The following is a 24,598-nucleotide window of genomic DNA, read 5'->3' as shown; positions in this document are numbered from 1 at the left end:
AAGCACTTTTTTAAGGTATATATAAAATAGTTACTTTTGGAATATAAGTATTTTGGATATAGGTAGAGGCAGTAAATATTTCTATTTGTAAAGATATTCTGTCCTAATGACTGGGGACAGAAATAAGGGGGCCAAATAATATAGTCATTTATAACAATAAGAAACATGTTGCATAATAAAACATTCTATCCTTAAAAGTCATAAGAAAAAAGTTACACATCTGTATTAGTTAGAATTTATTTGGTCTTAAAATGTAGCAATTTTTTAAAAATGTGAATATCAGGTGGTTTTAAAAACTGCAAGTAAAATGTGCCTCAGTGCTGGTCAGTGTAGTCACTTTTCCATGACAGCAGGTATCAGGAGGCCATAGACTTGGGAAGGATTTGGAAACATGAACATTCCTGATCAGATTTTCAATGTCTGTTTTGTTCATCATTGTCCTAACAACCAGCACAGTGGTCAGGGCACAGTATCTACTCTAATATTTATTGAACTCATGGTCATCCCTTTGACTTGTCTTGTGATTTTTGTGTACCACCTGTGAAGACAGTGTAGTTTGTTCTCAATCTACATGGCAAACCATTTTACCACACTGAAAAGAGGATCAGAGTTGAGAAGCAAGAAAATTGAAGTTATAATAAAAGAAGCTTATACATTTTTAAGCCAATGTTTAACATGTATTGCCTTAGCAAGTGGCTAAAATGCAGTTATTTAAGCTATAAAGCTTATGAACAAACAGTAAGCTTTGCAAAAAGAACATGAAATTACAACATCTTTCCATTCTAATGGATCCCTGTTTTCAAACATTACTTGATTTATTTCTTCTAATATATAAACATTTCTTTTGGTATCTTAGTTCTAAAATCCAACAAATGAAATATTAGTAATTATTTCAGATTCTGGCTTATTAACTAATTCTACTAATATATGTGACTATCATCTAAATCTGCTGTTTATTTTCACAGTTCTAAATATTTCCCTTATCTATATCTATTAATATGGCTCCTTCGGTAAAGTCTTTATGACTTAAGTAAGCTTCTTTCTTCTCATTTTTAATTAGAGACATAACTCAGTTCAGTATTTTGAAGTTTCCATTAAGTTTTCTATTTCCTTCATTTCTCCCTTTGTTCCATTATACCTTAGAGGTTCTTTATTTCCATCTACCATAGGATTTATTTTTCTGTACTGTAAAAATGAGCAGTTATGAGGCTCCTTTTTTTCAGGTTAGCAGACTATAATTATACGTCTACCAAAATTGAGGACTTGAAAACATCTTCCCAGTCTTCCAGAATCATAAAATATCCTCATTTACCTTGACCACCATATATTACTGTTTCCCAAATATAACAACTCTTTCTGAAAACATTTGTTATAATATTTGTTGCTGCTGTTGTTGTTTTGATGTTTAAAAATCCTTTTTCCTTCATCTCAAATGACCCTGAATTAATAGAGGCAAGTTTGCTGCCGCAGTCCTGCCCTTAGAACCTGAGAAGAGAGAAGCCATTTCTGGGCCTCCCACTTGGGAGGGCTCATTCTGGCTGTCCTCCAGCTGCTGTCTTCGTACGAGGCAGGAGCCCAAAGCCTGAGTAAATGTGTCCATCCAAAAACCACATCCCACTTCTGGGTCCCTGGGGCCCTGGAATTCCCTGTCCAAACTGCCCCAGGCCCATTTCTTGGGCCTGTATTGGGCATGTCCCAAGTCCATCCTCAGAAGGCCACCTGCTCCACTAGTGTTCATAACCCTAGACTGAGGTGTGGCCAGGGGGTAGCTGTTAGTGGGTGATGCAGATGCAGCTGGATCTTGAATGTGCAGTCCAGTTCCCTCACAGTGAACAAAGGAGGCAGAGCTGAAAAATGGGGTGAAGGTGTGGGTCTTCCCCCACCACCATGTTCCCATATGGAACTCCAGGAGTCTAAGAATGCTAAATTCATATATACCTACCGGATCATTATGGAGGTAAATGGTCAATGTAAGAGAACAGGAATATTTTTGTTAGCAGTTCGTTAGCTCGCTTTATAGTTTTCAAATAGCTATTCATATGGTATGTAGGCTTTCATTTGTACTCCTGTCCTGGATCCTGAAAATGTTTAGGAGTGGAACTTCTTGGCCAGTAGTTCTTTCCTGCTGAGGCCAGAGATGGGGACCTTGATGGATGAACTGAGGATTCATCCATTCAACCAGATGGATGAACTGTGGATTCAGATGGTGGATCCTCAGATTAAAGGATCCACTTTAAACTCAGATGGTGATGTTCAGAAACAATGTTTTAAAATATAATTAGGCTGAAGTCCACTGGAAAGCCCCTCATTCTCTTTTTTTTCATTCCTTTCCTGATGTTAGATGAATGCAAATTGAAGGAGTTGGTAAACAGTAGGTAGTTATGGGGGACGGATGGCAGAGAGTAGGGACTGACCACATAAAGCAGATGCTAGAGGATTCTGGCTATCCTCACTAAATGTCCACTATTCCACTAGCATGTGTATAATATTTGTAGTGTTTATATATGGATGTGTAATATGTCAAGAGTTTGTGGCTTCGGAGAATGAGCTATAATTTGAGAATCAGTGAGCTGCTATACTTGTATTGTGACTCACGATCCATTGGCATATTTATAATAAATTATCTATGGTACTGTTACTTTCCACATGTCATTTTCATTGATTTACACCATAGCCTTCTCCCCATTGTTGCACGAAAATTTGAAGTGAAAATAATGAATTGGACTTTTGAGCCCTCATGAGGAGAATAATGTGTAAAGGGTCACATGCTTCAAACATATTCCCATGCATGAGATTGATCTTCCCCACACATAATGTCATACTCTTTTTTCCACTCAATAGATATGGTAAAGAAAACCATAGCATTTTCTTGTGCAATTGACTAAATTCATGCTGAATCACTCAATTTGTAAATACATAGAGTACATATACTTAGAGCCAATGCCTACATTTATACATTCTTGGGATTTGGAACCTAATGTTTTGGGGGACGTAAGAGGATTGTCAGTAGGTAATTCTCCTATCCTTTTCAAGCCTAGAGTCAGAAATAACAACAATGAGTAGGAGTAGTGGCTATCAAAGAGGGATATAGCACATTAAGATGCTACCTACCTGAAAAATGTCAGAAAAGAAAGGTCATCAGGGTTTGCAGTTCTTATTCATGGTTACTTCAGTTACACCTTAGTCTCTTTTTCCTCTTCAAAAATCTCCTTCATTAACACAGAGCTTGTTCCTGTCTTTGCTCTAGGTATCATTACTATGGGATTGGCATCAAAGAGAGCAGTGCATATTACCACTCCGTTTATTCTGGAAAAGGCTTGACAAGGTAGAGTTACACCATCTTCAAGACAAATTCTCTGTGTTTCTTTAAATATGCGTGATACCTATTGAATAAAATGACTTCTTAATTTTCCTTATCAAAATGTTTCCATTTAAGCATCGGACCTTAATGTCCACTTTGTAAGGATGATTATATAATCTAGCTTCCTGGGCAAATTATATAACTTGTCATAATTAGTGAGAAATTAATTGTGTACTAGGAGTTCCAGAGAGATGAAGAGGAGAAATCAAGTAAGCAGAATTGCTTTTAAATTAGTATTTACTAATAAAGCAAAGTCTATTTTCAGATTGGATTCAATAAAATAAAGGCAGTAAATGTAAATATAATTTTTTTTCTGAGACAACCTGTTTTAAAGATCTATGGGCTTGACTAGCACCTTACCAAGATAGAAAGTGTATTGTAATAATCTCTAATCACATATACTTTGACCATGATCTTACCTTACGAAGGTGAAACTACTGACCTGTTTGGGTTTCTATGAAAGGTAAAACATGAATGAAGATAAAAAGCACATTGCTCTAAGCCACTGTTAACTATCATGGGGATATTAGTAAGTGAGATTACATCTAATGAAGCCAGTGATAACACATCATTCGTTTTTTAAACTGAAACTCAGAATAACTAGATCTGTATCTGAGATTGCCTTGTGGTATAATTTACCAATAACTGCTCTTAGCTCTTAAAAGAAGAAATTATTTTTAAAAGTAAAGTATCTTGTGGAAAAAAAACGTTTAGTCACTGAGTCATACTAAGATAAATTTAGATATTACAAGGAACATAAGGCTGCTTACTAGCCACCACCCCACTATAAAATGTAAATATAGGCTGGAACACACACATGTTTAATAGCGAGTGTCCTTTACTTGTCTCAAATCTCACCTGACTTTTAAAAATATTATTCATTTTACTTTTTTTCTAAAGAACTTATTTTGTTTTAGTAAGTTGAAAAAGATGCTTGAATTCTTTTAAAAAAGCAAATTTCTCCAGCTTATTTCCCTAATCATGGTATGAAATTACTGCTTCTTTAGGTTGTCTACATATCACTGAATGCTATAGCTGTAATTTTGTTTGAACTGAACTAATGGAAAATATTCTAATCTTTAAAGGTTTTCTGGAAGCAAGCTAAAGAATGAGGTAAGAATTCTTTTCATCGCAATTTTACATCTGCTATAATATGTCTCACAAGCTGAGCAATACATGTTAATTATTCCCTTTGGCAAATGTAGAAATAAATGTTATTTTTTAGGAATCCCTTGACAAAGGACTTCAGATACAGCTCAATTAGATTTGTGACAACAAATGAATCTTTGCCTGTATCTACCAAACAACTTTCAGTTAACCTAGGAGAGATACATTTTTAATTATCTTTACCTAATATCAGATACTTACAAGACTGTAAAAAAAAAGACTATCATTTATCATTAGCTGCCAAGCTAAGGACACATGACCATGTGTTGTGTAGTAAATCTGGACCTGAGGCAAAGTGTAACTCCATTAGTTTGGTGAAATGATGCAAGCATATTTTAAGAAATAATATGAGGCCCCCAACCCACTAAATGGCCATTTATTTATCATTATCCAGAAAGTTTTCACTTAAATATAAACTTTATAAATTTTCCTTATCAAATTTTATTACTAAAATTAAAATAAAATATTCTGATTAAACTCTATAGCCTAACCATTTTCTATGGATACCTGAAGGCAATAATAGTGTACCATTACTTTGATGATTATAGAAATTAACACAACTAAGAGCTTTCTAAAGGCTCAGAACTACTCTAAATATGTAAAAGCTAAAGCTGAGGATATGGAAAGAATTGGTCTTTGCACTGTACCCATTTAGACAAAACATTTATTAGTTATCAAGGAGCCCAAATGCTATGCTACACTATGGTTTGTTTTACTACCTTGTGTACACACACATACACACACACGCGCACACACACGTACACATGTGTATACAATCTTTCTCCCTAGGCTTCCTCTCCACCCCCTCCTTCAAGAACAGACTTTATCTAAATGAGTTAGACTACCATCAGGGACTGCATGGCTAATTAGACACATGATAAGGCCTTCATTATCCTCAAGTTAACTAATCATTAAGAAGAGATGCTGCCAAGCTAAGGACACATGACCATGTGTTGTGTAGTAAATCTGGACCTGAGGTAAAGTGTAACTCCATTAGTTTGGTGAAATGATGCAAGCATATTTTAAGAAATAATATGAGGCCCCCAACCCACTAAATGGCCAATTTCTTTCCACCAGTGCTTTTAATACAGTTAATGGCTAATTACATAATAAAAATCTTCCAGATTGCTCTTTGTATCAATGAAATAATAGCTCTTTATTAGATAAACAATTGTGAAACTGCAAAAATATTGACTTAGAGATACACTTTGGTTGAGTAAAGTTTATGTCAATAGGGAATTTAAATAATTTCTCTCAGGTGTTCTTTCTACTAGTTTGATGAGGTTGGTGGTATTAGCAAGCCCTCAGCCGATAAATGGCAAGTCTTGTTTCATGGAACAAAAGAAAAATATTTCTCAGGTCTACTTTTTCCTTCTTAGAAGAGGATGCTACAAATACTGTTGTAGATTTTATTACTAAAATTAAAATAAAATATTCTGATTAAACTCTATAGTCTAACCATTTTCTATGGATACCTGAAGGCAATAATAGTGTACCATTACTTTGATGATTATAGAAATTAACACAACTAAGAGCTTTCTAAAGGCTCAGAACTACTCTAAATATGTTTAAAATGCTAATAAAATATTTTCATAACCAATTGAAATTTTTTAAAAATTATTTTCTTTGGAAGGCCAAGGTGGGTGGATCACTTGAGCCCAAGAATTCAAGACCAGCCTGGCCAACATAGTAAAATGCTGTCTGTACTAAAAATACAAAAAATTAGTTGGGCATGGTGGTACACGCCTGTAATCCCAGCTACTGAGGAGGCTGAGGCAGCAGAATCACTTGAGCCAAAGAGGTGGGGAGGTTGCAGTGAGCCATGATTGTGCCACTGTACTCTAGCCTAGGCAACAGTGTGAGACCCTATCTCAAAAAAAAAAAATGGTATTTAGGATGACCAACCATCATTGGTGTGCTCAGACACAAGATTTTCAGTGCAAATCTTCATATACATCAGTTCATTTGAACATTCATAACTGTGAGGTGTGGTGTCAGCATATTTACAGCTAAGAAAAATGAGGCTGAGAGATGTATTTGCTTTTCTAAGAGGTCAGAGAAAGATTCTATTTTTTTTAAACCCATGGTCAAGATATTAATTAACAGACATATGATATTACAGGTACTAGGGGACAAAATGGTGAATGAAGAGATTTGGTCCTGCCCTTCCAGAGCTTTACAGTATAGCAGGGAAGTATATCTTGAACAAGTAATTATAAGAAATTCTAAAGGATGTCATGGGAGTAACTAGGTTTAGGGAGTTAAGGACATTCTTCACAGGAAGTGATATTAAGGAAATAACTGAGAATATAGTGGTAGTTTGGAGGAGGAGTGGAGTAGGGGAAAAGGGAAGAAGAGTGGTTAAGACAGATGGAATAGCATAGGCCAGGGTTTCTCAGCCTCCATACTATGGAAATTGTGGTTCAGATAATAATATTTATGGAATATATCAAGTATGTTGTAGGATGCTTAGTAGTATCACAGCACCTCTGGCCTCTACCCATTACATTCCAGTAGCAGGCCCCCAACCCCTTGTGACAACCAAAAATGTCTCTGACATTGCCAAATGTCAACCACTGGCATATGTGAAGGCAAGCAGAGGTGCATCACGTTGTAGCAAAAATTAAAAAAATTTATGCATAGTTAAAGTATAGAATGAGGTAGAGAGTAATATACTAGGTAGAGGCTGGATTGTATGTAGTCTCATTAGGTTAAGAATTCTGTAATGGGAAGCCACTAAAGGAGAGTTACGCCATCAGACTTGTAAAACTCATTCTGACCATGACATGGAGAATACATTAGAAGAGTGTAAGGCAGGAATCCAGTAGATCCATTGGAGGCTATCTGGATAGTCTGTGAAAGAGAAGATCTGGACAGAATAGTAATCCGAGGGATGGAGAGAAGTAACTGATTTTAGTTGGGAAATATTGAAGGAGAAGCAGGTAGAAAGAGTAAAAAGATAATGTGTTTAATTTGGGACTTGTCATATTTGATGTGTTTGTGAAACATTTAACACAAATTTTAAGTGGGCAGTTGGATATATGTGATTGGAAAGGAGGACTTCAAGATTTAGTTTGATGGTGATTGAAGCCATGGTAATGGATAAAAACACTTAGGGAAAAAATGAATGAGAAGACAAGAGGTTACCAAAAAAGAGTTGTGAAAAATGAGAGGAAGAGTGTCAGCGAGATAACAGAAGAGAGTCTAGAATGGTGAGAAGAGAAGGAGGAGAATACAGTGTCACAGGAGTCAGGAGCAAAAATGCTCCCTATGGAAAGGAATGCTCAGAAGTGCTGAAAAGTCATCAAGATAAGGAGTGGAAAGGATCCATGGAATTAGTTAAGTGGAGATAACTAATGATTTCAGGGAAAGCCTTTTCAGTGGTGAGCTGGGGTTTGGTTTGTGAAATGAGTGGGAAGTAGCATTGAATGTAGAACATTTAGTCAAGTTCAGGGTGCTAATTGGAAAAGGACTTGGGATCTGGGACTTTTTTGGTTTTGTTTTTGAGACAGGGTCTCACTCTGTCACCCAGGCTGGTGTGCAGTGGCACAATCTTGACTCACTGCAGCCTTAACCTCCTGGGCTCAAGTGATCCTCCCACCTCAGCTTCCCAAGTAGCTGGGACTACAGGCACACGCCACCACATCCAGCTAATTTTTTGGAATTTAGTTTTGAAGGATGATTAGACTAATGTCTAATGCTAATAAAACAGATACAGTAAAGAGTGAAGACTGAAAATATTAAAGAAAGGGAAGTTGAGAGCACAAGGTCACTGAGGAGGTCAGATTAGAGGAACTGGCCCTAGAGAGGAGGAGCAGTGCTGCCATGAAAACTGGAAAGAGAAAGGGTAAGTTCGGATGCAAGCAGATTTGTAGATTTTTTTGGTAGAAAGTTGTGGTAGCTTCTGTTTGGTAGTTTCGCATTTCTCTCAGGAATGGTAGTGTCGGTCATGTGCTGTGGCAAAAGTCAGGGAAAGAAAGTAGGAGTTTGAGGAACTTAAAAGAAAGTCCTAGCTATTCTCAAGCAGGTTTCCTAGAGAGACTGTAGCCCTAATGCCCTAAGACACCCACTGAATATAAGGAATAAACTCTTTTATGCATGAGTGTTTAGAATGGTATTGATTAAGCACCATCCTTGAGAGAATTGACAAAATGGTGGTTCAAATCATTTTCTGTAGGACTTAATTTTCTCACAGATTTATTGAGATAGGTAGCAACAGTCTTTGTGGAAGACAAGAAAGGTAGAAGATTGTAAAATTCTGGTATGAGCCAGAAGAAATGCAAAATATTCAGGAGCAGTTATAATAAGAGAAGCATACTGCCTTCTTGGAAAAAAAGTACAGGTGTAAAAGAAAACTACAAATGAAATGACATACCATGTGCCTGGATAGGAATGCTAGATTATAAATACTCCAATTCTTCCTAAATTAATTTAGACATTTTATATTCTAATGAAAATTTGAGTGGGTGATTAATTTTTGGAAATGAATATGGTTATGAGCTTAATCTAGAAGAATATACAGGAAGTAATAGTTAAGAGAAATGTAAACAAGAAGAGTGAAAAGGGGATTTGTCTGCCACATATCAAAATATTATGACATTATGATACTGAGTCAACTGTAGATGGAACAAATCTGCAGCAGAGATATGGTACCTGACAAAAGACCCTAGTGTTTATAAGGTTTTAGCATATGACCAAGGAGAAATTACAACAAATGAAGAAAGAAAATATTTTTCCGTGTCCTTTTCAGAGAAAGGTGGGGTACTATATACATAAAATTATTCAGGGGATAATGTTAGAAAAATTGACTATTTTGCAAAAAAATTTCTATACCTCACAACTTAACAACTTATGTGAATTTCATATAAACAACTAAATATAAAAATAATACTTAGGAGGAAATATATATATCTATCCCACGTCTGGAAGGAGTTATTCACTTTCTAAGTATAAAAGCAGTTTAAGAAATTTCATAGGAAAAAGAAAAACACAGAGTTGGAAAATTCTTCATATCAAAAGCATCATATACAAAATTTGAAGTCAAAGGAAAAACTGGGGGAAATACCTTCAGCAAATATGACAATAAAATTATATCCATAGTACATAAAAATCCTATAAAAATATGAAGAGCACAATAAGTAGTAGAAGATGTGAATAGATGATTCACAGGAGAAAGAAAAAGCTGATAAATGCATGAGGAAAGGATTACCAAATGAACAAAAATTAAGATAACATTTTACAATATGAAACTATCAAATATTTAAAAATTATTGTGAAGTTGGTGAAGGCAGAATGAGGTAACTCTTTCATATCTTGCTGAAGGCAGAATGAAATTTTGGAAAATGTTTGGAAGATCTTCACCAAGAGTCTTTAAAGTATTTATATCCTTTTCCTACTAATTCTACTTTTGTATGGATTTTGTATGAAATTTTTTTTTTTTTTTTGAGATGGAGTCTCACTCTGTCACCCAGGTTGGAGTGCCGTGGCGTGATCTCGGCTCATTGCAACCTGGGTCTCCAGTGTTCAGGTGATTCTCCTACCTCAGCTTCCCGAGTAGCTGGGATTACAGGCGTGTCCTGCCATGCCTGGCTAATTTTTGTATTTTTAGTAGAGCCGGGGTTTTGCCATGTTGGCCAGGTTGGACTCGAACTCCTGACCTCAGGTGATCTGCCCACCTCGGCCTTCCAAAGTGTTGGCATTACAGGCGTGAGCCACCACGCCCCCCAAAAATAGGAAATGCAGACAGAAAATTATGCACAAAATTTTTATTGATTACAGTGAAAAACTATATGTAACCTAAATGACTAATATCAAAGAAATGGTTACATAATTTATTGTACTTTTGTGTGGCTAAATATTATTTATTAAAAGGCTCTTTTAATGATATAGAGAAATGTTAATTATGAAAAACGGACACAAAAGCAAATATATGTAAAATATGTAAAACATAACTGGATATTTATAAATTATATACAGTTGGTCCTTGGCTTAAAATGGTTTGACTTAAAATTTTTCGACTTTGTGATGGTGTGAAAGGGGTATGCATTCAGTAGAAACTGTACTTCAAGTACCTATACAACCATTCCGCTTCTCACTTTCAATATAGTATTTAATACATTACATGACTTATTTAACACTTCATTGTAAAATAAGCTTTGTGTTACATGATTTTGCCCTACTGTAACCTAATGTAAATATTCCAAGCACGTTTAAGGTAGGTTAGGCAAAGTTATAATGTTCAGTAAGTTAGGTATATTAAATGCATTTTTGACTTACAATATTTTCCAATTGTAATGGTTTTATTGGGATGTAACCCCATTGTAAATTGAGAAGCACTGAATGACAGATAATAAATATCTATTACTATGTTGTAAAATATGGTAGCTGCTAGCCACATGTGACTATTAATTAAGTAAAGTAAAAAATTTAGTTTATCAGTCACATTAGCTATATTTCAAGTGCCTAAGAGTTATATGTGGCTAGTGGTTACTGTATTGGACAGGAAAGATACAGAACATTTCCATCATAACAGAAAGCTGTACTGGCCAGCTCTGTTCTAGAATATGTATAGAATTCAAGTCAATATGAAAAGACAACCCAACAGAAATATAGCAAAGTATATGAAGAAGCAATTAATTCAGGGTAAACAAAGAATGACTAACAGTGCTAGCTGGTGTTCTGGTTGACCTGTGTCCATAACATATGTTGAATACCACCCCTTGCCAGTAAAAAAATGCTCAATCTAAATATTAATTAGGGAAATGAAAATTAAAACCCTAATGTGTGATTGTCTCATAAATATTACATTAACAACAATTAAAATGTCTAAAGACACACTGTTGACAGGAATATGGACCAAAGGAACTCTCATATAGAGTGGAAGGGACAATACCTAGTGAAGTTGAAGATTTACACACTTTATGACTGCATTCCTAAAGAAACCTTCACATTGTACACAAGGAGGTGTGTATGAGGATGTTCACTGTGACATGGTTTATAATTGCAGAATGCTCGAAAATAATCTAAATGTTCATTATGATATAATGGGAAATAAGTTTTTATACATTTATACAATGGAGTGCTATACTGCTTTGGGTATGAGCGAATGAATGACGGTTATAATAGTCAAATTAGGGTCATCTCAAAAACCTAAAGTTGAGTGGAAAAAACATATTGAAAGTACAAGGATACATACTGTATAGTACCAGTTTTAAAGAACAGTATAATATTAAGAACATTTACATACTAGGTAAATTTTTAAATGTTTGAGTAGAAATGATCTAAACCAAGCCCAGAACATTATTTCTTGTGGGGGAAGAAGGGAACGAGATTAGGCAAGGCTGCTTTAGTATTGGAAATGTCTCATGTCTTAATCAGGATGGTAAGTGGGTATTTATTATTTTTTTCTCTGTATCTTTTAAAAATTTTTAAATAGTTCAAAATATAAAAGCAAACAAAAACAACAGCAGCAAAAAACAACAAAAACAAAATAAAAAACAGGAAAAAGATGTTAAGAGCAGTTACTACTCAGTATTAATAATTGTTATTGTTTAAAATTTTTTATTCATAAATGGAGTGGTTTAAATTTCAGAAATGCCTTAGAGATTGTCTCAGAATGTGTTAATTCACAGGAATGAAACAAATGAACAAAACTTAATTATAATATTTTCTCCCCATCAAAGAAAGCTTTTCTTTTCCTGTGGGTCTTCTAGTGTGGGCCAAATTTTTGCTTCAAGCAGCTACTGAAGTTGACATTATTTCTTAGGGAATGGGTCCATTGATTTCATACACTTCTACCAGGAAGTTTCCTTGATAGCCTGAGTTTTCTTCTCTTTAACATCAACCATTCACAGCCAGTTGAACAACCTTGTACCAAGATAAATATCAAATCCTCCCTCCTTGGTATATGCTTTTCAAATATTTGTAGACTGTTATCATACTCTCCTTTGTCATCACTTAGCCAAGCTGTGCAGCTTAAGTCCTTTAATCTTTCCTCATAAATCAGACCCTCTTGCATTCTAGTCATATTTGTTTCTTTTCTGTAGGGTCCTTCTTGTTTTCTTTTAGAAATACAATTCTTAATAGTTCACCCAAGAGTACCAAAATTATCAGTTGAGAAAGAAAAAAACAAAACAAACCCAGACCTCTATAGCTGGCCTATGATCTGGCACCTCTTTTAGTACGATTGTAATAGCAAGCATATTAGTGAAATTAAAATGAGTGTATTTTACTATTTTAAAGATAATCACTCCTCCCTTTCTTTTTGTGTTACACTTACTGGATATTATTTGATTTATGCAACTTACATCATCTTTGTATCCAGTTGTTAACATATCCAAAACAAAATTAATTTTAAGGTTTTTTGAGGCCCTTTTGCTCCTTGTTGATGTTGCACATATTGCTAGCTTTGATTACACAAAACGATTATTTACCAATATGAGAGTTTTTAAAAGTATTAGAATTAAAGTTACATACTTTACTTCTTAATATGTGTTTCTTTAGCATGCTAACATTTTTTATTGGGAAATGTATTATTCACAACACCCATACTCACCCAAATACACAAACACATGCATAGAATTTAAAAAATAATCATAATTTGAGAACTCAAGCCCTTTCTCATAACTGAAAAGAGAGAAGTCCTCTGTGCACCCACTTCAATCACTTGTTCATTCCTACTCATCAGAAGTTACCACTCTCCAGAACATGGTGTTACTGTTTGTTTTTCTATAAAGTTTGCCACTTACAAATAGATCTCTCAACAACATATTGTTTATTATTGGCCCAGTTATATCCTACATAAAAAGAGGTTCCTTGTTTTCCCTGTGACTTCCTGCTTTCATTCAATGCTTGGTTTTGTGATTCTTTAATGCCAATATATGAAGTTCTAATTTATTTGTACTCCTGTATAATATTCCATTGTAGGAAACTATCCCAATGCATTTATCCATTCCATTGGAGATGGGGCCTTTTTTTTTTTTTTTTTGCCTGAAAAACAATGGTGACACAAACAGTTCTCCAGGTACACATCTATAGGAGTGGAATTCCAGGTCCTAAGATATACTCATCTTTAACTTTGCTAGTAAAGTTGAAATTATTTTCCAGAGTGGTAGTATCAACTTCTGTCTCTCCAGCTGTGTGTGATCATTACTTTTGTACCTATTCTTACGCTTAGTATTAAATGACATTTTAGTTTTTGCCAGTCTTGTAGGTGTAAAATCGTGTCTGTGTTTTTTATTTGGAAATTGTTTTTAACAACTGATGAACTAGAATATATTTTTGGATTTTTATTGGCCAATTCTCTTCTGTGAAATGTTTGCTCAAATCATATCATTTTTTAGTTTGAATTTTTAATCCTTAAGAGTTCTTTATATGTTCTGGATACTAATATTCTGTAAGTTATGTGTTGTAAATAACTTCTTCCTGTTAGTGACATGACTCCATACTCTATTGTATCTTTTGATGAAGATTTTTTTAATTTTATGGTTAGTGCTTTTTATATCTTGTTTTTTAAAAAGTTATGTGTACTCTAAGATTATAATAATATTCTCTATAAACTTGAAAGCATAAAGTTGCTCTGAACATTTAAGTTATTTCATTTGTAATTGGTTTTTATTCATATTTTTTATTGTGGTAAACTACATGTAAAATATACTATCTCAGCCATTTTTGAGTTTACAGCTTTGTGGTATTAAGTACATTGGTATCATTGTGTAACCATCACCACCAACCACCTTCAGAACTCTTTCATCTTGCAAGACTGAAACTCTCTACTCATTGAACATAACTCCCATTTTCCCTCTACCATGTGCCTGGCCACTACCGTTCTGCTTTCTGTCTCTATGATTTCTACTACGCTAGAATCCTCTTTAAGTAGAGTCATACGGTATTTGTCTTCTGGTGACTGACTTATTTCACTTACCATAATGTCCTCAAGGTTCATCCATGTTGTAGCATATATGTCAGAACATCATTCCCTTTTAAGGCTGAATGACATTCCATTGTATGTATATACAGTACCACATTTTGCTAATCCATTCATCTGTCGATGGATATGTGGCTCGCTTCGACGTTTAAGCTATAGTGACTGATGCTGCTATGAACGTGGATGTACAAATATCTCTTTGTGAACCTGCTATAATTTTTTTGGCTATATACCCAGAAGTAGAATTACTGGGTCATATAGTAATTCTATTTTTAATTTTGATTAAATTTTTTGATTAAATTTAATTATTAAAATTAAATTTTAATTTAATTAAAAATTTTAATTTAATTTTGCTATGTAAAACCAAACTGTTTTACACAGCAGCTGTACTAGGTTACATTCTCACCAACAATGCACAAGGATTCCAATTTTTTCACATCCTTGACATTTGTTATTTTTGCTGTGTGTGTTTATGTGTGTTTTTGTGTTTATAGTAGCCATCCCAGTGGGTGTGATGTGGTATCTCATTTAGGGTTTGATCTGCATTTCCCTAATAATGGTAACATTGAGCATATTTTAATGCATTTGCTAGTCATTCATATATCTTCTCTGGAGAAGTGTATATCAAGTCCTTTGCCCAGTATGAATCATTTTGTTTACTTTTATGTTGTTAAGTTTTAGGAGTTCTCAATATATTCTATATATTAATCCCTTATGAAACATGATTTGCAAATATTTTCTCTCATTCCATATATTGCCTTTCTATTCTGATCATAGTGTCATGTACAGTTATATGCATAACTTTTATGAACAAAAGTGTTTCTTTTTTTTTTTTTTTTGGGACAGAGTCTCACTCTGTCACCAGGCTGGAGTGCAGTGGTGCAGTCTTGGCTCACTGCAACCTCTGCCTCCCAGGTTCAAGCGATTCTCCTGCCTTAGCCTCTCAAGTAGCTGGGACTACAGGTGCGTGCCACCATGCCCAGCTAATTTTTGTATTTTTAGTAGAGATGGGGTTTCACCATGTTGGCTAGGATGGTCTCGATCTCTTGACCTCATGATCTGCCCACCTCAGCCTCCCAAAGTGCTGGGATTATAGGCGTGAGCCTTTTTTATGAAGTACAATTTGTCTATTTTTTTGTTGTTGCCTGTGTTTTAGTGTCATATACAAAATTTTTTTTCCAAATCACATGTCATGAATCTTTTACTCTATGTTTCCTTCTAAAATTTTTATAGTTTTAGCTCCTACATTTAGATACTTGATTCATTTTTGGTTAATTTTTGTATGTGGTGTTAGGTAAAGGTCTGACTTTATTCCTTTGAATGTGGACATCCAGTTTTCCCAGCACCCTTTGTTAATAGGACTGTTCTTTCCCCATTGAATGGTTTGGCACCCCTATCAAAAATTATTTTACCATATCTATGAGAGTTTGTTACTGGCCTCTCTATTCTATTCCATTGGTCTATGTGTCTGTCTTCATGACAGTACCATATTGTTTTGATTACTGTAACTTTATAGTACGTTTTGAAATCAGGAAGTCTTCTCTGACTTTGCTCTTTTTTTTCAAGATTGTTTGGCTACCCAGGGTCCCTTGAGATTCCACAGATACTTTTAGGATGGATTTTTCTTTTTCTGAAAAAACTGTCACTAGAATTGCATTGAATCTGTATCTCACTCTAGGCAGTATTGCTATCTTTTTTTTTTTTTTTTTTTTTTTGAGAAGGAGTCTCGCTCTGTCACCCAGGCTGGAGTGCAGTGGCCAGATCTCAGCTGACTGCAAGCTCTGCCTCCCAGGTTTACGCCATTCTCCTGCCTCAGCCTCCCGAGTAGCTGGGACTACAGGTGGCCCGCCACCTTGCCCGGCTAGTTTTTTGTATTTTTTTTAGTAGAGACGGGGTTTCACCGTGTTAGCCAGGATGGTCTCGATCTCCTGACCTCGTGATCTGCCCGTCTTGGCCTCCCAAAGTGCTGGGATTACAGGCTTGAGCCACCACACCCAGCCTAGTATTGCTATCTTAAATATTAATTCTTCTAATCCATGAAAATGGAATGTCTCTTTATTTATTTATGTCTTCTTTAATTTCTTTCAGCTCTTTTATGTAGTTTTTGTTGTACAAGTCTTTCACTTCCTTGGTTAAATTAGTTTTAAAGTATTTTATTCTTTATGATGCTATTGTAGATGAAATTGTTTTCTTAATTTTCTTTTCAGGCTGTTCACTATTAGTGAATAGAAATGCAACGAGTTTTTGCATGCTGACTTTGAATCCTGCTACTTTGTTGAATCCATTTATTAGTTGTGTGGGTGTGTGTGTGTGTGTGTCATTTTTAGGGTTTTCTACATATAAAATTATATCATCTGTGAACAGAGATTTTTTACTTCTTCCTTTTCAATTTGGATGCCTTGTTTTTTTAATTTTAATTTTCTTTTTGCCTAACTACTCTAGCTAAGACTTCTAGTACCATGTTGAGTAGAAGTGATGAAAGCAGACTTGCTTTGTTCCTGATCTTAGAGGAAAAGCTTTTGGTTTTTCACCATTAAGTATGATGTTTTCTATAGACTTTTCATAAATAACTTTTATTATATTGAGGAGGTTTTCCTATATGGCTGGTTTGTTGAGTATTATTATCATGAAAGGATATGGAATTTTTTCAAATACTTTTTCTGTACCTAATGAGATTATCATTTTTTTATTCCATTAATGTGATGTAATACATTTATTGATTTTTATATATTGAACCATCCTTGCATTCCAGAAATAAATCTCACTTATTTATGGTGTATAATCCTATTAATATGCTGTGAAATTTGGATTACTAATATTTTGTGGAGAGTTTTTGCATCAAAGTCCATAAGGGATATTGGTCTGCAGTTTTCTTGCCTTGCAATATCTTTGTCAGACTTTGGTATCAAGGCAATATTGGCCTCATAGAATAAGTTATAAAGTACTCCTTCCTCTTCAATTCCTGGGAAAACTTTGAGATGTACTGGTATTAGTTCCTCTTTAAATGTTTGGTGCAATTCACTGCTGAAGCCAACTCTGGGGCTTTTCTTTGAGTATGTTGGTTAATTACCACAAATTTGTAAAATTTCCAGTTTTTTTGCTGTTATTTATTTCTAAGTTCATCCCATGTTGGTTGAAGAAGATACATTGTATGACATCTAACTTTTCAAATTCACTGAGACTTAGTTTGTGGCCTAACATATGGTGTATCCTGGAAGATGTCCATGTGTCCTTGAAAAGAATGTGTATTCTGTATACGTTTGTTCAATCTAGTTGGTTTATTGTGCCGCCACGTCCTCTACATTCTTACTTAACTTCTGTCTGGTTGTTCTGTCCATTATTGAGAATGAGGTGTTAAAGTCTCCAACTATTATTGTAAAACTATTCATTTCTCCCTTTAATTTTGTCAATTTTTCTTCATATATTTTGATTATCTGTTATTATCTGTTATCTGTACATACCTGTTATTAGGTACATAAACGGTTATGATTGTTAGACTTTTTGGCTTTATCAAAATTTTGTTAATATATAATGTCCTTGTCTCTTGCACACCTTTTAAAATTTAGAGTCTATTTTGTCTAACTCCATTCTACCAATATCTGTCCTCCAATTGGAGAGATTGATTCATTTACATTTAAAGTAATTACCATTAATCAACTCCTCATTATCCTCCATTATCCACTACACTTCCTAGCATTTTGTAACCACTATTCTATTTTCTAACTTCATGTGATCAAATTTTTTATCTCCCATATATGAGTGAGAACATGTGATATTTGTCTTTCTGTGCCTGGCTTATTTCACTTGCCACAGTATTTTCCAGTTTCATCCATGTTGTTGCAATTGACTTTTAAATTGATCTTGTATTCAGCAACTTTGCTAAAAAAAACTTTATTGTTAACCATAATTTTTGTGTAATTAGTTTTAGTTTTTCAGTGAAATCAGTTACATCAGTAGCAAATAGTGCTAATATTGTCTCTTCCTTTTTGGTACTTAATCTGTCATTACTTTTTTGAGTTCATTATTATTCTAGCTATAAACTCTGGTATAGTGTTGAGTAAAAAAGGTGAGAGCAGGCAACTTTATCTTGTTTGTGATTTTCCCGGGAATTTTTATAGTATTTTGCCACTAAGTAAGATATTTGCTGTGGGCTTCTGATAGATAGATAATTAAGTTTTCCTCTGTCTCTAGCACACACACACACGGGGGGTGGGGGTGGGGAGAGAGAAAGAAAGAAAGAGAACGACAGAGAGAGGCTAATGAATGGTAGTGGATTTTAAACAAACTGTTTTTCCTGCATCCGTTGAGATGATTGTATAATATACAGCATTCTCCTGTTTGTTGTTAATATGATGAATTTAAACCTAACTTGAGTATGATCGTACTTATATACTACTGAATTTTGTTTGTTAATATTTTGTTTAATATTGTCTTAAGTGTAGTAATAAGTGAGATTGAAATAGGATTTTTCTTTTTCTGTTCTTGTCTAGTTTTGATATATATGTTTTCAAGTGAATTGGGAAGTTATCCTTTTTTCTGTTGTCAGAAAAAAATCTGTTAAGCTTGAAATTGTCTGTTTCCTGAATGCTTGATAAAAGGTCACCTGTTAAAATCTTTTGAGTCTATTTTTTCTTTGTAAAAATATTTTTGATTACTAATTATATTTCTTTAATGGGAATAAGAGTATTCTTTTATTCCTACTTTAATTTAGTATCATACTGTGTATTGTCATTTTTGGGGTTTATATTTCTCTGTTTCTCTTTTCCTATATCACCAAATCACATATCGAGATGAAAAAACTTGACTTTCCACACAAGAGAAAAAATATATGAAGAGTGCAAACTTTTCTAAAATTAATATTTGGGTAAATTTTTGTTATGCTTATCCAACAAATGTTAGTTTTCTATTTTGTCATATAACTTCCTTCCTTTAAGGATTAAATTATTTATTTTCTTGTTTTCTATATTTTTTCCTATTTTTATTGACAGTAATATTCCTTGACAGTGCAATGATAATTGGTGCTCATAAGTGGAAAACCAAAGCATTGAAAGTTTTTGAAGCATTTCTTAAGATAGATTAGTAAATAGAGTGGATTGGGATTAACTGTGCTATTATATCAGTTTATGATAATTATTAAATAAGTTATTAATTAAAAAATTAATAACTATACTTGAAAAGAGATAAATAAAGCTAAAAATTTAAACCTAATTTTTAAAAATGAATTTCTACTATATTTTAAATATAAAGCTTATTTAAAGCTTATATCAAATAAGTCAACAAGAAATCAGGGCTTCTAAAATATCTAGTGTTAAAGGACTCAAAAGTGCTCCCAGTTCCTTTGACTCTACCAATATAAGTTCTAGAAAGACAGGATGGGAACCCAATCTGTCTATGACGGTAATTAAGTTTTTGTCTACTAAACATCTTCAATATGACAGAGATAAAGAAATACAGTCTAGAATAAATGTGAGAAAATGATGAGAAAGAACAAAATTTTGTCCTTGCCAGGGACACTTTATGTCCTTTATTATATTCATAATTTCATTATTTCCCCAAACTTTTGATTACAATCTGGTTTGTTAAAATTTTGTTTGGGGAGGAGGAACAATCAGTTATGGCCTGGGAGACTGATTTGCTGAGGCTCTAGTTCTGTCATGAATATACATTTGTTCTTTCTGTGTGGGTTTCTTGTAAGTATACCAGCACAGTAGCATTGTAAGTTATTTGTCACTTTTCTAATTTTCTGAAAATGGCTTGAGTATGCTTTCCCCAAGAGATATGAAAGAACAATACATGCCTGAATTTAGGGTAGAAGAAACTTTTGTGGGACAGTCCAGTGCACTAGCTTGAGAATCGAAAGTTAGACTCCAATAAAAATTTTAGCAGTACTTACCTCTGAAACTGAATAAATTAATTTATGTTCAATTATCTCATTTACTTAATTTGTAAAAAGGAAGGTTGGATTTGACAATTCCTGATCCTCTTGTAGTTAAAATAATTTCAATAGTTCCAAAGGCAGATCTTCCTAAACTTATGCCATTAGCAAATGTGTACTTAAATTTCTGAAAGTTGTGAAAACTGACAAATATTCAAAACTAAAATTTGAAGTGATAGGAAAAATATTCTAACTATGAAACTGTTTATTGAAGGTTTGAAAACCATTTGGCTGACATGTCTCGTTTATTCAGTTACACAATTGAAACAGTTTACTCAAATCTCATAAGTTCTCATGGTTTGCAGGATGAAGAAGAATTAAATTTTATGGATTTGTATTTTACTAGAATAGTATTTTGGAAGCATACAGTTGATAATGATGTATTTGTTTTCATTTTTCTAAATTATAGGGTGGCTTCACTCGTAAATATTCGCTTAGCTCAAAAACTGGAACACTTCTTCCAGAATTCCCCAGCGCTCAACACCTTGTATACCAAGGATGCATTTCTAAGGACAAGGTATCAATTACAGATACTTCTCTATTGATTTTCTGATATGTTGGCTCCATATGTCAGTTTGCTGGGAATTTCATGGCACTGCAGGAAGCAATCAGAAATCTGCATAATCAAACATAATTGACTGATTTATAGGAGAGGCAAACTTTTGTTAACATTAATTAACACTTCCAATTAATTATTTACCATCTCCATGATAGTGTGTAATCAGAAGGTGGTAAAATAAACCTTAAAGATTAAACATTATTTTTTATTTAAAGCTCTCTTGAGGAAGAAAATACTAGAATGTGTCTGTCACATACACTTTCTTCAATTAAAAGTTTTATGTTTTCAATTATCTCCATTTTATTTCAGTAAATGGTAATCAAGCATTTCTCTGGGACAGACTCTGTCCCTAGCACTGATGGACATGCTAGATGAATGCAAGGACTATGCTAGATGAGCACCAACTTTCCTTACTTCTAAAATTCTGTGTTCTCTTATATTTGCATTTTTTTAAAAGTTAAGAAAGAATCATTTTCATTGGGATTCAGTTTATAAATAATTCTTAATATGACTTTTCAATGTTTATGTAATAGAGTGTAAACTAAATCTTCTATTTCTGTACTTCTAAAGTCATTTGTCGGGGATCTGTTGGCTGTTTAGTAGCAGAGACCATTATTAAATTAGAGCATAATTATTTCTACATTTTTGTTTCAACCAACGTACATATTTCATTAGCATTTGAAGAAGACATCTCTTATAGTATATTGAGTCAGTTCATATTTCTGAGATACAAAGATAGAGGAATGCGATTAACGTCCAGATGCTTTACTTTAGTGATGGGCTTTTTGTAGAAATAAAGATAACACATTGATTTAAAAAAATGTTTATCGGCATGTAAGTAGAGATGCATAGTAACTTACAGGGTTCATTTTGATGACAGCCATACTCTGTTAGTTAAGGATAGGCAAAATATTCTTTAAAAAGAATGAAAACATGTCTTTTGCAGCAACATGGATGCAACTGGAGGCCATTAACATAAGCAAATTAATGCAGGAGAAGAAAACTAAATATTACATGTTCTCACTTATAAGTGAGAGCTAAGCACTGGGTATTCCTAGTCATAAAATGGCGACAGTAGACACTGGGGACTACTGCTGGGGAAGGGGCAAGAAGGAAATGGGTTGAAAAACTGTTGGGTACTATGCTTAGTATCTGGGTAATTGGATCATCTGTATTCCAAACCTCAGCATCTCTTGGTATACTTATGTAACAAACATGTGTGTGTACCCTGTAAATCTAAAATAAAAGTTGGAAAAAAAATAAAGTAAAATATACCCTTAAAAAAAGAATAGGCAAAGTATTGAAGATAATTCTCAAGTGCCAAATCCAAGGAAGTCTCTCAAACTACGTTCACTTCTGACTGTTCTCTCCCATTACATTTCTCAAGTTTATCACATACTTTTTACCTTATAGATGTAATGTGTGATATGATGACTTCATATTTGAAAATCCCCCAGTGAATATTAACATGTGGCAGTTTGTGAGGATTCCTGTGGAAATCAGGGGGATCCAGTCTTCTGAGGGAGGGTTTTATTGGGTTACTTTTGTGGAGAGGATTGCTTCCATGCAGACTTATCGTGAAGATGTTTATGGTGTAAGTATACCTGGTGAGAGAGAGGGAGGGGGACCAAAAAGGCAAGCAACAAAGAAGAAAGGAGAGGTGAGAAACAGGCTCCAATAGTTTACCGGGAATTTCATGTTTCTCTGCTGGCCTCCAAGGAAGTTCATACCTGCCAATTTGAAAGTCTAGTCTGTAGATCATTTCTCAGGTATCAAGGTGCTTTTATAACCCCTGGTTTCTAAGTTCATTCCCAGTGGACTCCATCATGAAAGCCAGGGACTGACACTCTTTTGTGAGGACAATTTAGCTCTGTCACCTTCTTTGCCATTAGCCAGGCTCCTCAGGTAACTTACCAGTTCCTAGAAAGTGTGGTGGGGCTAAAATCAAGCACTTAAGGCACCTGCTTCTTTTTCTTTTTCCTTTTGAGACAGTGTCTTGCTCTGTTGCCCAGGCTGGAGTACAGTGGCGCGATCTCGGCTCACGGCAACCTTTGCCTCCCGGGTTCAGCGCTTCTCCTGCCTCAGCTTCTGTAGGTGGAATTACAAGTGCCTGCCACCAGGCCTGGCTAACTTTTGTATTTTTAGTAGAGACGGGATTCCCTATGTTGGCCAGGCTCGTCTCGAACTCCTGACCTAAAGTAATCCACCTACCTCAGCCTCCCAAAGTATTGAGATTACAGGCGTGAGCCACCGCGCCAAGCCGGCACCTGCTTCTTTAAGGCTGAAAGAATGGAGACTGCCCAGTGAAAAGCTGACCCCAGGAGGGTACTGACTGAAGCCGGGGGCCTGCTGCTCATAGTGTCTCTCCAGGCAGTTGTCTCCTCCACCATGTGCTCACTGTCTTTAGTGGAGCTAAGCCTTGTCTCTGCTCCTGCTCACTCTAATACAATGTCTATTCTCAGAAAATTGACTAAGATTATGTTTACAAAGAATGCAAAGTACACTGGAATTAAAATTTATTGCCCTAAGACTATGTAAGTATTAAATAAACAAATTAAGTATTATACTAACAGTAAGTTTTAAAAATTTTGATGATTTGTATATAAAGCAATAAATTTTGTAACAAATAGAAATACTTGTGAAGATAAAGGCTTACTTGTACTTTAATAGGTTTCAGGGCTCAAAGGATTAATTTTAAAGAATTTATTGATACAGAATAGATGTACATATTTTGGGGGCACATGTGATAATTTAATATGCTCATATAATTTGTACGGATAAATCAGTGTAATTTGGGTTATTGATCACCTTAAATATTTATCTTCTCTTTTTGCTAGAAACATTTGAATTGTTCTCTTCTAGCTACTTTGAATATACAATAGATTATTGTAAGCTATAATCACCCTACAGATCTGTCAAACACCAGATCTTATTTCTCCTATCAAACTGTGTATTTGTACCCATTAATCAACTTCTCATTATTTTCCTCTCCCCGTCCTCTTTCCGACCTCTGGTAACCTCCAGTCTACTCTCTACCTTCATGAGATCCACTTGTTTAGGTCCCACATATGAGTGAGAGCATGTGACATTTGTCTTTCTCTGCTTGGCTTATTTTACTTAACATAATGCCCTCCAGTTCTATCCATGTTGCTGCAAATGACAGGGTTTTATCTTTTATGGATGAATTATATTCCCTTGTGTATATACCACATTTTCTTTATCCATTCATCCATTGATGAGCACTTAGGTTGATTCCATATGTTGGCTATTGTGAATAGTGCTGCCATAAACATGGGAGAGCGGATATCTCTCTTTGATATATTCATTTCCTTTTTTTGGATATATACAGAAAGGGTTAATTTTTGACAACAGTTATGATTTCCCTTCCATCTTTCATGTCTTACTCATCCTCATTTTAAACATATGACTTGGAATAATCTGAAAATATAATAGCATTGCCTGAAATATAGAGCAAGTCTCACTTGCATTGATGGTGACATATCCTGCTAGAGGTATTCTACAATCAGCACAGCTCCTTCAAATGGACCAATAATGCTCATGTTATGGTTATACTGCTCTGAGCTAAACCACAGAGATATGTGTATTGGGTTGTGGGAATAAAGGGAAATGCAAAGGCTTAGGATAGGACAC

General features: G+C 34.6%; 1 protein-coding gene across 1 annotated transcript in view; it reads left to right on the top strand.

Moving 5' to 3' along the window:
- RFX6 (regulatory factor X6) overlaps positions 1-24,598 on the top strand; it is a 56,084-nt gene that overhangs the window by 14,103 nt on the left and 17,383 nt on the right. The window contains exons 5-7 of the mRNA XM_023219083.3: positions 3,248-3,325; positions 4,447-4,474; positions 20,798-20,905. Of these exons, the coding sequence (XP_023074851.1) occupies positions 3,248-3,325; positions 4,447-4,474; positions 20,798-20,905 (214 nt within the window). The remainder of the gene's footprint in view (positions 1-3,247; positions 3,326-4,446; positions 4,475-20,797; positions 20,906-24,598) is intronic.

This window comes from Piliocolobus tephrosceles, chromosome 5 (assembly GCF_002776525.5).
Source record: "Piliocolobus tephrosceles isolate RC106 chromosome 5, ASM277652v3, whole genome shotgun sequence".
NCBI classification, from domain to species: domain Eukaryota; kingdom Metazoa; phylum Chordata; class Mammalia; order Primates; family Cercopithecidae; genus Piliocolobus; species Piliocolobus tephrosceles.
Note: the sequence above shows the minus strand (reverse complement) of the source record. Positions and strands in the feature narration are given on the sequence as shown.